The following is a 14,077-nucleotide window of genomic DNA, read 5'->3' on the forward strand; positions in this document are numbered from 1 at the left end:
AACAAGCCTCCTCCCCCTCCAATACTCAAATTTTCTAATCAATTTTCCTTTCTTTAAACATCTCTGAATTATCCTTATATCCCACCCAACCCAATCTTAATGAGCAACCAAGCAAGTACTGCCGTGTATTTTGAGGAAAGCCTCTTAGATTAAGACTAAAACAAACAAGGGAAAGAAAATATAAGAGCAAACAGACTATACAGGTAGAAGAAACATCCAGAGAAAAGACATTACCATTGATGAAACAAGAACAGGATGCTATAAAACTAAAAACAAAAAACAGGAAGAACAAAAGAAGTCTTGGAAACTAAAACAACAGAAATTTTAAAACCCAATACACGAGTTGAAAGATAGTCTTCAGTTCTTCCCAGAGAGAAGAGCAAAGAGACGAAGATGAAAAATAGGACAAAAGATCATTAGAAGACCAATCCAACACACAACATCTAATAGTAGCTCCAGAAAGAGAAAACAGAAATGAGGCAATCGCAAAGTTAAATCAAGAATATCCCTGGAACTAAAAGCCACTGAATAGCTGCACTGAAAGGGTCAACTGCCGAATGTGTAACATTAAGACAAAAAAATAACGTGAAAATTTCAGAACTCTGAAGCCAGATTAGCTTCCAGAAATGTATGTACTGTAAATGTATGTATTTCTCAACTATCACACACAAATGGTTATGGTTAAGAATTGTGATAACTCCAAACTTCAACACAGTAACACTGGAAACAAGGTGACAATGGAGCAGTGCCTTCAAAATTCTGAAGAAAAATGATTCCCATCTTACTATCCTACACCCAAATAAACTATTCAGCATAGAAGCATAACTATCCAGCATAAAAGGTAGATAAGTCATTTTGAGTCATGATATGTCTTAAAATAATTTAACTCCCTTGTACTCTTCCAAGAAGGTACTAACAAAATGAGAAGGCAATGTGAGATATAGCAAACAACAAACCCAAGAGGAGAAACAAGATGAAACCTCGGAAGGTAGTAAAATAGATCCAATGACAGCCATGTCACCAAGGTTAAGCAATCCAAATCAGAAGTGTGACATAGGAGACAATCACTTTACCATTATCACTAAAAATGCCTGCTTCCACTCTTCTGGTTTTTTTTAATGCTGAAGATAGAATGCATAAGAGTGGCCTAAATTCTTATACGTACTTCTTTGTGCTGACCTTGTACTAAAGTTTCCAGCCCTCCCGGTATCATTCGCTGATGCCTACAACAGGACGCCTACAACAGCTATGCATAATCATTTAGCATCCCCTCACTTGCAAGTGCTCTATTTTAACACAGGCTACTGTAAAATTACACAAATACTGTGCACCTCATCCCATTCTTCCTGACCCTAGTTCTATAAAACACCCATTCACAGTAGAATCCTGCCACGTGCCAACTTGCTTAAACCTATGCCTCCCAGGATGCATGACCTTGCCCAATACTTCTCCAGAATAAGTCTTTCTAAAGCCTCAAGAAAGCTGAGGCCAGACTACGACCCAGATAGTCTTTTTTCCTTGTTATTGTGTCTTGCAGCCTTCAACTAACAGTGGTAATGTTGCTTTACTCAGCTAATTTTGTGATCACTATTCAGATTTTCAAAATTAAACACTGATTGAGAATTTATAGGTGGTAAAGTCTAAAGGAAAGCAAAGAAAAGAATTAGCAAAAGTCAGGATAGCGCTTATATGTCTGCAAGGGAAAGGTGCTACTGAGAAGGGGCACACAAGGCTTCTAATAGTAATGTTCCATTTTTAACTTGTCTTAGTATTCCTTAAGCTCTACATATAAATACATTTTATTCACACTTTGGGCATTTGGTACATTACAATGCAAGCAGTAAAATCTTTGGGAAATATATACAATAAAAATGAATTTTGCAAGTATTTATAATCCATTATCATGCTTAGCACTTTCTTAAAAATAAATAGTGGCAAATTGTTTCATATATTTATGACAATATAGAATATTCTATATTTTATCTTGAATACACTGCACTCAACTCTTTGCAAAAGTAGGTACTAAGCATTAGTAACTACATTTTCATAATATATAATTCATGCTACTTGTTGTTAAAACATCACAATACAAAGTGATGCCAAAAATCTCTGAAAAAGAACCAACTCTCTGCCACTTACTTGTCAATGTCTGCCATGTTGTAAGAACTCCAAATATCTACGGAGAGAAACATCAATGTTAAAAAAAAAAGTATATGATTTACTTAAAACCAATAAAAACATATGAAGCCAAAACCCTTTAAATCAATACTATGCTGAAAACTACACCAAGAAATGTCTGTTTCCTTTAAAATACGATCAGTGTTAAGAAGAAAACTCATGGAACATGCAAATTCTTCCTTACCAGTACCAAAAATAATTTTTCATAGGATATTATCTAAAATAAAAAAAGTTACCATTAAGCTTTTAGAATCTGTTGTGTAAAGATTGTAATACCACCATTGGTTAAAAAAAAAATCCAACATTTGCTAGAATCATAGGAAAGGAAAACAGTACAAAAGGGTCTTCATTCATATCTTTTTAACAATCAAAAAGGTCAATTTCTGCTTAAATTTTTTGGCTACGTAGCATCTTAAAACAAAATCCATTTTATATTTAGCAATATTCATTTTTATAATCTGATGCCTACTGTAATCACTATGCCCCTTGATTATCTTTTTAAAAAGACTTCATCCCTGGGTGAAATATCAACCCTTTAGACTATTTCAAAAGCTCTGGGTCCCAATTTTAATGTCAGGTAAGCCTTCCTTATCTCTTCAAATGTATATGTACCTCATGTTAGATAACTGATAACCAGCAACCTCCAACTTCCCCTAGATATGCTGCGGACGTTGTCAAGACTTGTGGTTACCAGACCTGAATAAGTTTACTGTTAGGACTGAACAGAGCATATCCTAAGTTCCTTCTCACTAAGAGATTAGTATGAAGCTGGAGAATACTGCTTTTAGAAAAACAAATCTTATTAAGCAGATGAGTTATATTCAGGCAGAAAAAAAGGCAGAATGCCACAGGTAATCTACAGATTACATAAAAACTAAAGCAAGTTTAGATAGAATCCACATTAAAATCAGGTTTATCTTAGCCAGGCACAGTGGTAGGAGCCTGTGGTCCCAGCTGCGCAAGAGGCAGGAAGATCACTTGAGCACAGGAGTTCAAGGCCTGCCTGGAAATATAAGACCCTATCTCTAAAAAAATAAATAAATAAATACATAAATAAATAAATAGAATCAAGTTACCTGGTAAAAATTAAAATCATAGTACATATTTAACCCACAAAATCCTATAAGATGTGTTTGCTTTCATAGCAACATATCTAATATACCTATGAATGAAGAGTTTTTAAAAATGGAAAAGATCCTGATTTTAGCAGTTAAGTGCTAATATTTTGGGAAAACATTATTACTGATCTAGTCTATCCTTTAGAGTAATTATAAAGAAAATATTTCTTCCTAATGTGTCTAACTCTATAAATATTTTCTATTTGTTATAAATAATTCCTAATAGTACTGATGAATTTTTCTAGTGATGCTGGGTAATGAGTCAGCATTTACAAAATGTTTAACAATTATAAATACTAATCAAAAAGAAAAATATTGAATCTTTGACATCAAAGAAATGCAAGTAGGATACCAGTTTGTCTATTGCATCATCAATAATTTCCTTTTAATACAGGGAAACGTGTGCATATGCATCCTTATTTCTAGCTACTGCTGCTGTATCTTTCTGGAGAGCAATCTGACAACAGGAATATCAAAAGCCTCAAACATGTCCATCTCAGCCAGGCACCATGGCTCACGCCTGCAAACCCAGCACTTTGAGAGGCCGAGGCAGAAGGATCACTTGAGACCAGACGTTCAAGGCAAGCCTTGGCAACACAGTGAGACTCTGTCTCTTAAAAAAATTAAAAAAAAAAACAATCAAAAAAATAAAATATGTCCACTTCCAGACTTATTCACTTATGAGATCTACCATAAAAAAATTATAAAGAATCTTATGCCTTTGCTTTCTATGTTCACCTAGAAGTTTCCTCCACAGATCTGAACAAGTCCCGCACATCCTTTGGCTCTCAGTTCAAAGTTTCATTCCTCAGAAATGCTTTCTCCAACCTATATATTCTGGTTAAGTAAGATTTATTGGTACACACACTCCTATAAAGGTTTCTTTCTCTCCAAAATAAGATGTCAGTCTATAATTATAGATTAGTGTGATTTATATAAATTTATATAATTTATATAAATTATAAATTAGTCTGTTCCAACTGATAAGATTCATGATTACAGGAATTAAATCTGATCTTGCCAATTATAGCATTGTATTCTTTGGGGTAATACACAAAGCTTATTATAAACTTAGTACTATCATGGAATATGCATAAAATGGAATGCTTTGCAGTCACAAATAAAACAGACCTGAGTTGCTATGAAAGAACACCAAAGCAAGGCATAGGATGTAGGCCAAAATCCCATTTGGATCACTCATATATGTACATACTTTAACGTAAATAAAATCCTTCTGAAAACACACACCAAAAACCTAACAGGAGTAACCTAATGAGATAGAAGGGACTGGGGGTAATGAGAACATATATTCCATTCACCATTACAGTCATGTGTGGATTAAACATAGGAGTATGTTCTGAGAAACGTGTCTTTAGATGATTTTGTTATTGTTCAAACATCAGAGTGTACTTACACAAACCTAGATGGTATAGCCTACTAGGCACCTAGACTATGATATGGATTATTGCTCCCAGGCTACAAACCTATATAGCATGTGACTGTACTGAATACTGTAGGCAACTTCAATATGATGGCTAAGTAGTTATGCATATGAACACAGAAAAGGTACAATAAAAACAAGGTATCATGCTTTCCCCTGTTTAATTTTAAAAAAAAAAGGAATTATAATCTTATGGAATCATTGTCACATACGCACATGGTCCATCTTTGACTAGAAATGTCATTATGTGCATGACTGCATTTGGTTTTCCAAAACACACACTTATACAATAATTTCCAATACAAATTTATTCTGAAATTTGCTGGGTTTAATATATAGTGTCTAGTAAACACAGCAATTGTCAAAAATAGAAGCAAAAAAACCCCAAAACTTCCAAATTTAAATTTTATAACTTTTTACTTTTTTGAGACAGTCTTGCTCTGTTGCCTAGGCTGCAGTACAGTGGTGTGACCTCGGCTCACTGCAACCTCCACCTCCCGGGTTCAAGTGACTCTCCTGCCTCAGCTTCCCCAGCAGCTGGGACTATAGGCGCATGCCATCACGCCCAACTAATTTTTTGTATTTTTAGTAGAGACGGGGTTTCACTATGTTAGTCGGGATGGTCCCAAACTCCTGATCTCAAGTGATTCGCCCGCCTCGGCCTCCCCAAGTGCTAGGATTACAGGTGTGAGCGACCACACCTGGCCCTTTTATAACATTTTAATGTGTTTGCAGAAGAATGGCTACATTGCTAACCTCAATGTCCATTTGCAGCGTTATATTTATAGTTTAAACTCTTAAAATGAAACTTCATCTTTAGTAGAGGATCCAAGACAGATAATTTAGAGAACATTAACAGGAGGCATTTACTCCTCCAGAGAAGGCTGCTCAAACCTGCCTATTCTGGATAAATTATATCTCTTGGTTGTAAGGCAGATCTAATTTTCTAGTCAGTTGTGATCATTTGGGCTGACATCAACTTTGTAGCAATCTACAAATTCAGGTAAACAACTTCTGGCTCTATTTCATCATCTATATGAAGCAGAAAAACACCTGAGGAAGTGGGACCCCAAAATCTGCATTCTAAACCAGAAACTCAGTTTCTGAGAGGTGGTTCTCAGAGAGTTAGATCACATTGAGAACATAAGTTTAAGTTAATATCCATATTAATTTTTTATTGCAGTTGACATTAAATGAAATCAGTGAGAATCTTATTTGTTAGACAATAAATTGCATTCCAAGTTCTCTGTGAAAAACTTTCATTCCTGAGAGCAACAAACTAGATTACACAGGTCAATCCTACCAATGAAAAATATGGGCAAGCACAGTGCTCACACCTGTAATCCTAGCACTGTCGAGGCCAAGGCGGGCGAATTGCGTGAGCTTAGGCGTTCGAGACCAGCTTGGGCAACATGGTAAAACCCAGTCTCCATTAAAATACAAAAAAATTAGCTGTGCATGGTGGCGTACACCTGTAGTCCCAGCTACTTGGGAGGCTGAGGCAGAATTGCTTGAACCTGGGAAGCAGAGGTTGCAGTGAATCGAGATCATGCCACTGCACTCCAGCCTGGGTGACAGTAAGACCCTATCTCACATAAATAAATAAATAAAATAAAATAAAATCTTAAAAGCACTGAAATGCTAACAAGATAGTAAGGAATTACCAGTCCAAAACTGAGGGTAAAACAGGAAGCAGAAGGCACTTTTGCACTGAGGTCAATTGCCAATTACAAGCAATGTGAACTTTGGTTTTAACCAAAGTTAAAATCCTGGGCCTGTCCAAGGTGGGTATCTTTACAGTAACCCTCCCAAATTAAGCAGGAACTCCAAGGTGCTATATTCCTCAAGAATAAATTCATTCTCTTGGACAAAAAGCCCAAATTTTCCTCATCTGTATTGCCCTCCAAACTCCAAGCTATGTACTTAAAGTGATCTGTCCCTGGTATAGTCAGATTATCTGCATATCCAAATATAAATGAAAGCTTCCTTCTAGACCTCAAAAAATTCAGACAAGTAATGTTCACAGCCAACAGGAGAAACAGAAAAGAATACAACAGAAACCAACCTACACAAAGACAAACATTGTCCAACAGGCTATAAACAAATATATACCTACAGAAAAAGTAAGCTGAGTTGTCTTTGATCTCAGCTTGAAAATACACTATCTGCAAGGAAGTCATCAATCTCATAAAGACTTTATACAAGTTCTAGGAGCAGGAGAATAGGACAGAATATTTGAAGAAATTAACATCCAAGATTTTTCCATAAGTGATGAAAGACACCAATCCACAGATTCAGGTAGCCTTACAAATTAAAACCATAAAATAAAGAATCCATATATATGTATTTATCCAGCTCAGGATTTTTCATATGTATAAAAATTATAGGTATCATATATATAAATTATATATATTAAAAATCAGTATAATTTTTATATATCAGTAAAAAGGCAAGATAACAAAAACAAATTCACCTCAAAAGCACACACAGAAAAGGTAGATTAACTTAAAAGGTAGAAAAGACTGACAGCTGTCTTCTCTTCAGTAAGACACCAAAAGACAACAGAATATGTTGAAAAGAATTCAGTATGTTGAAAAGAACTAACAATCTTAGAATACTATCCCCAACCAAAACATTTCCTAAGAATGAAGGTGAGGCCATATGCGGTGGCTCACACCTACAGTCTCAGCACTTTGAAAGGCTGGGGCAGGAGGATCACTTGAGGCCAGGAGTTCAAGACCAGCCTGGGCAACATAGATCAGCTCCACAAAAAAATTAAAATGCTTGCTGTAGGTAGACCTAGCTACTCAGGAGACTGAGGCCAGGAATTTGAGGTTACAGTGAGCTATGATTGTTACCACCACACTTCAACCTATCTCCTTAAAAAAAAAAAAAAGTGTAACATAAAGACATTTTCAGAATAAAACACTAACCAAAGGTAATATCACTCTATTAATATCAGGAAAAAAAAGATTTCAAGGAAAAACATTACTGAGATAAAGAGGTCACTTCATAATAAAAGGTTCACCTATATATGGTATGTATAAGATCTCAAAAGAAAAAACTGACCCTAAAAACATACTTGAAGGCTATTTTTTTTTTTTTTTTTTTTTTTTTTTGTGACAGGGCCTTGCTCTGTTGCCCAGGCTATAGTGCAGTGGCATCATCACAGCTCACTGCAGCCTTGATCTCACAGGCTCAAGTGATTCTCTCACCTCAGCCTCCTGAGTAGCTGGGACTACAGGTGTGCACCACCCCACTCAGCTAATTGTTTTAATTCTTTTTAAAAGACAGAGTGTCTCAATATGTTGCCTAGGCTGGTCTGGAACTCTTGGGCTCAAGCAATCCTCCCGCCTTGGCCTCCCAAAGTGCTGGGATTACAGGTGACAGCCACCACACCTGATCTCCTGAATGCAAATCCTCCTTCCTAAAACAAACTAAAAACAAAACCTTCCACTGAAGATGGGAGACGATTGACTGAACTGATTGGATATATAGGGCAGACATAATGCTAAGAAATCGTTACCCAACTACAGTCACATAACATTTCAGTCAACAAAGCATTGCATGTACAACGGTAGTCCCACAAAATTATAATGGAGCTGAAACATTCCTACTGCCTAGTAATGTCACAGCTCAATTCATTATTAATGTTTGTGGTGATGGTGGTATAAACAAACCTACTGCACAGTCATATAAAAGTATGGCACATGCAATTATGTACAGTACATGAGACTTGATAAGGATAATAAACAACTTATTGGCTTATTTACTATACTATGCTTTTTGTCATTAGAGTCCACTCCAACTCATTAAAAAAAAAGTTAAAACTGCCTAACACAGCAACATGCCACACCAGTTTGTAGCCTAGGAACAACAGGCTATGCCATATAGCCTATGTATGTAGTAGGCTGTACCATCTAGGTTTGTGCAAGTACATTTCTATGACATTCACAAAAGGATGAAATGGCCTCATGATGCATTTCTCAGAACATATCCCCATCATTAGCCAAGCATAACTGTATATATAAACAAATTCTATGTTGGAAGAAGACTTCATGACCATAACTGCTACATGGCTTTTCCCTAGAGCACACTGGGATACAAGGAGGAGTGCTTCTGAATTCTATGCTGCTATAGTGTATTTGTCCCCTCCAAAACTCATGTTGAAATTTGAGCCTGTATGTGACAGCACTGAGGTGGGGTCTTTAAGAAGTGATTGGATCATGAGGGCTCTTCCCTCACAAAGGAATTAATCCATTCACAGATTAATGTATTTCTTTATAAATTACCCAGTTTCCCACCAGGGTAACTGGAGATCTGAGCTACTTTGTTAGCATGCTCAGCCCCCTCCCTATGTGATACCCTGTGCTGCCTTGGGAACCTTCAGAGTCCCCACAAGCAAAGTTCTCACATGTAGTCCTTCAATCTTGGATTTCTCAGCCTCTACAACTGCAAGAAATAAATTCTTTTTAATCAATTACCCCGTTTCAGGTATTCTAAGCAACGGAAAATGGACTAATATGCTGATTTAAAGCAGAACAGTGAAAGTCAACTTTCTTTCAAAGCCAGGGTAAAAATTATCTCATCATAAGTTATCACTGCTCATGTACGTAACCATGGAGAGGTTATTACCATTCTGTACCTATTTCCCTGTTAAAATGTTGAAGCTATCTGTCTCTAAGTACATTAAATGAACTAATAGTACACACAGAATTTAAAGTAACACCTGAATAATCACTAAGTGCTATTACATTATTTACCCATTATGCTCTTCTGCACCCTCTTTAGAAAATAGTTCCAAGGCCAAAATTGCAACTCTAGACAGGTGTGGTGGCTCACACCTCTCAACTCAGCACTTTGGAAGGACAAGGCAAGAAGATTGCTTGAGGCCAGGCATTTAAGACCAGCCAGGGCAACATGGTAAGAGCCTGTCTCCACAAGGAAAAAATATATATAAAACCCTGTTTCCCAATAAAAATCAAAATGTACAAAACTTCTGAATAGGTAAAAATGTATACAAATATTTAGGAAGTAAAAGGCAGAGTTGGTAACCAAATGTATAAAAGCCACTTTCTACAGCAAGCCCAGTAATATACTCTAATGTTCTGCAGTCATTGTGTTAAATAAAGGACTTAAGCATGGATAGGTGTAAAGCAACAACTCTCTCCTTCTAACCTCTACACTGCCCAAAAACTTATTTAGATGAAATTAGCTTGAAATGGAACTTAAAGTCATCAATCATAACAGGTTCCTTTGTGTAAACGTTGTATTACTCTATGCCCCCCTTTACCCTTTTCTTCCTTCACAGCCCTCATCACAATTTAACATTTCATATCTAAGCAACCAATTTGCCTCTTTTGCTCATGATACCTGACACATGTCCATACAGGTGCTAGTTACTCAAATAAACTGAGAACACAAGTAATTACGGGTCTGATTAAACTTTAAGATCTGAATACACTGATCATTAATATGTTAATATTGATGAGGATTCATCTGCTCTAATCCTGTTTTAAATTTACAACAAGAGTGAATAAAATACTGTATTTGACATCTTCAGACCTTTGAAGTCCAACAGATATTTCTTCTTTAGCCCCTTCTCCTACAGAAAGACCCTGTGTCTTGACCATATTTTGAGAAATTTAGAATCAATTTAGTCACCAGGAGCTAACAGAGGCAAGGTTGAATAAAGTGAGGGATGGCATTTTGGACTACATTAGTTATGGTACAGGTGTTCTTTTCAAAAATTTCATTAAAGGCCAAGCACAGTCATTTGCCACATTCAGTATTAGCTTTATAATTCTGAAAAATTAATGGGCCTAATATAAAAATAGGTATTTTGTAGTAGATTTAGATTTTCAAATTGGTAGAGTGAAAACTTTTAAATTTCTATTCATTAAATAAACAATGCTGACCTGGAAGGAGAATCTATGAGTCAAGGTTTTATGACAGAAGATGTCCAAGTCCACCTACTAAGGTTTAGTTCCATATATTCTCCAAAGGACAGTATTCTTAGAACTATAGTTTAGGTTTAGGCCATTTATTTAAACTTGGGCAACTTCAAACAAGCTTGAAATACGAGAGTCCCTTGAAGATAACTAAAATTCACTTATTTCTCGTTGATTTTTAAATGGTACCCTATACATGAAAGGTTTTCCCTTTGTTCAATCAAAGGTAATGTGTATTAGCTCCAAACTAAGAATAGGAGTATTAATTTAAAAGAACCAAAAAAAAGAGGACCCAGATACTCCTTTCCAAAGATGTTTTGAATCCATCTATTTTCAAAAAGCCAAATTTCTTTTTACAGCTCTTCTGAAACCAGGCAAGCAGTGTAAATTTAAAAATGCAGCCGTGAGATACCTTAAAATATAGTGGTGAGATTTTAAAATGTAGTTGTTTGAAAACTAACTTATCACCAGTGACCGTCTAAAATAGGGGCCCCTTGAGGACATCCTGTGCCTGGTTCCTCCGTTTTGTACTTTAAAGTCCAGCCTTCCCAGATAGGACCTCAGTCGCAGCCTTCCTACACTGCCATCCCCGAAATTTTAGGGGAGTGAGGTTCATTGACAAGGTCGAAGGCTACAAACTTGGCTAAGTTTATACTCATTCCATCCATCTTAAAAAGAAAACAGTTAAGTATCTTATTCTAGTCACTTCAATAAAGGAAGTAATTTGTAAGAAAGCCAAGAACAATTAAAGCTATAAAGGACCAAACTTTTTATTTTCATCTAAGAACCGTTTGCAGGGGTGGTTCGATCTTCTGCTTCCCTGGGCCACGCTAGAACTGTCTTAGGCCACACGTAAAACACACTAACTAGCTGATGAGCTTTAAAAAAAAAAAAAAAGAAAGAAAGAAAGAAAAAAGAAAAGAAAAGAAAGAAAGGAAGGAAGGAAGGAGAGAGAGAGAGAGTGAGAATGCTTCAAGGCTTAGCTCCTTTCAGAAAAAAAAAAAGAAAATCTCAAAAAAAAAAAAAAAAACCCTCATGTTTTAAGAAAGCTTATGAATTTGTGTTGGGCCACATTTAAAGCCGTCCTGGGCCGCGGTTGGACAAGCTTGGTTTAGGAGTTTAACTCGATTAGGATCAATACTCCCCAAAGAAAAAGCCCTGATGAAGACACCCATCTAAGTCTACTTAGGATACACAATTACAAGTTTTTGCTACTAACAGTTAACATAAGCGCTATACACGTGTTAACTTTTTAAAGCACTAGCAGCGGAGGCCCTTGCTCACCATCAGCTAACATCCACTCTCTCCTCGGGTACCAATAAAAAGATCAAGACCAAAGAGAAGCAGGGAAGAGTTTGAAACCCAGGGACACGGCTTACTAGCTCACTCTTCCTTTTCACATTCCACTGTCTCTGCAACTTTCAAAGTAAGGTTAGCCCGAGGGCAAGGGTCTCCAACCAGGCCCAGCCGGCGGCCACGCAGCGCATTCCCACGTGTGGATGGAAGCCGCCGGGGGTTTCCCCTCCCCGCGTGGCCGCCCCCAGTGGGCGGAGAGCCCGGGAGCTTCGCAGCCTCCCCCGCCCCCTCCCCGCCTCCGGGCCTTGTCCCTCCGCAACCCCTCCCTCCCGTCGGAATTCGCAGCCTCCGCCGTTCTTTTCATCTCCCAGCGGCCTCCCTCCCCGTATTATTTTTTAGGGAAAAGCAGGGGGGCGTCGAAGAGGCAGCCAGCTCTGTACTCGGCCCGGCCAGTACGCCGGGGGCCTCCCGATCCCTCGCGGCGCGGCCCACTCTCAGAGCACCCGGGCGTAGCCGCGGCCTCGCTCCGGTCCACGCGGAAAAGACGGTGGGGCTCAGAGAACTTCAGGCCGCGCCGACCCCCACGTCGCTTCAGCCATCCGGGACAAAAGCGCTGATCGGCCCTGGGGCGGCAGGGTCGGGACTCCGCGGTCCACTCCGACCTCACTGGACAACCCCAGAGGCCTCAGGCGGCCAGCGGCCCCGACTCCAGGCTCCCAGTCCCTCCATCCCTCCGGCCCTCCCATTTGCGCAGGCCGCCCAGCCAACTCCACGTTCCCCCATCCCTTCCAGGCCCCTATCCGTTACCGGCGGCTAGTATGGGGAGCCAGGCGGCCGGAGCTGCGCAGGCAGTGACTCAGGGCAGCAGCGGCGGCGGGAGGAGCAGGAGGCGGCGGGAGGAGCAGGAGGCGGCGCCGCGAGCAGATGGCGCTAAAAAAGACCCAAGAGCCCGCCGCTTGCGCTCATATACAATTAGCGTCAGCACGTAGGGCCCTCTCGCCGCCCTCCCCCGGCCTCGTCGTCTCCCAGCAACGCCAGCGAGAGGCGGGTCCAGGCCGGGTTGCCTAGCAACTGAACCGTCCTTCTTCCCGGGCGACCTCCATACCCCAGCTGAAGGCTCCTGCCGCCCCGAGGCTCAGGCGCCGCGGCTGGGCTCCCTAGTTCCCTCCGGTGTGTAACCTCCTCTGCTAAGCATCCCACCGTCTCATTTCTACCCGCTGAGCCGGAAAGGAAATCTCATTCCCATCAGTTGTGGGGAAGGCCTGACCCGGGTGCCCGGCGCCGGGCCTGGCCCACCCCCTTCGGGGTGCTGCGGCGAGCGCGGACGGCGGGCGCCAGTTGCCTGGTCCCTCGCTCGCCGCAGCCAAGGCGCCGGGCCCTCCTCGTCAGAGCCTAATTCCAGCAACACGCCGGCCCCCGGTAACCATTTTACCTCCCTGCTTAAGAAAAACAGTTCTTTCCTCTAGACTGCTTCGGCGGCCGCTTCTGCCGGTTTTGCTTCTCCTGTGCCAGCGGGTCTCCGCGCCTTTAGAGGGTGCTCGTCATCCCTACCCCCACCCCCACATCCTTTTACCTGACACTCTGTCTCCTCAGTTCGGCTTCAGTTCATTTGACGGATGAAAATGGCATATTTGTGCATTCTCTGGATGTGTTATAATGAGGACACTCAGTATGTCCGTTGTTTCATCTTTCTGAAAAAGGTAAATCCCATTAAATCCTCTGGTTTGTGAAACCTCATAGCTAATTTTCAAGGGATGATAAATTGACTAACTCAAAAAGTTGTTCTCAAAGTGTGGTCTGAGGGTCCCCAGACCCTTTCAAGGGGAAGGCCAAAACTATTTCCATGTTAATGTCAAGACTGCCTTTTGCATTCTCATTCTCTCAACAAGTGTGCAGTGGGGTTTTCCGGAGGCTACATGACATGTGATAAGGAAACAGACTGAAAATAGAAGCAGATAGGAGAATCCAGTCATCTGCAGTTAAACCAGATGTTAAAGAGATTTGCAAAAACTCGATTTGGGGGCAAGAGGGGTAGTTATTTTTCATATAAAAATTATCTTAACATTTGATTGCTTTTTTTGTTGTTGTTGTTG

At 39.7% G+C, this 14,077-nt stretch overlaps 1 protein-coding gene across 9 annotated transcripts in view; it reads right to left on the reverse strand.

The window, feature by feature from the left end:
• The window catches only part of NAP1L1 (nucleosome assembly protein 1 like 1), a 38,907-nt gene extending 25,332 nt beyond the window's left edge, over positions 1-13,575 (reverse strand). For 4 of the 9 annotated variants that reach the window (XM_032296140.1, XM_032296119.1, XM_032296146.1 and 1 more), the window contains exons 1-2: positions 12,792-13,208; positions 2,140-2,176 (exon numbers count right to left, since the gene is read on the reverse strand). In XM_032296140.1, coding sequence (XP_032152031.1) covers positions 2,140-2,156 — 17 coding nt within the window. In that variant the 5' untranslated portion in view covers positions 2,157-2,176; positions 12,792-13,208. Of the gene's footprint in view, positions 1-2,139; positions 2,178-9,149; positions 9,190-12,791; positions 13,209-13,557 lie in introns of those variants that run through there. The other 5 variants (XM_032296124.1, XM_032296167.1, XM_032296132.1 and 2 more) reach the window with 5 other exon arrangements.
• Positions 13,576-14,077: the final 502 nt, after the last annotated feature.

The sequence above is a fragment of the Sapajus apella genome, unplaced genomic scaffold, assembly GCF_009761245.1.
Source record: "Sapajus apella isolate SASKATOON/1434 unplaced genomic scaffold, GSC_monkey_1.0 scaffold2, whole genome shotgun sequence".
In the NCBI taxonomy this organism is placed as follows: domain Eukaryota; kingdom Metazoa; phylum Chordata; class Mammalia; order Primates; family Cebidae; genus Sapajus; species Sapajus apella.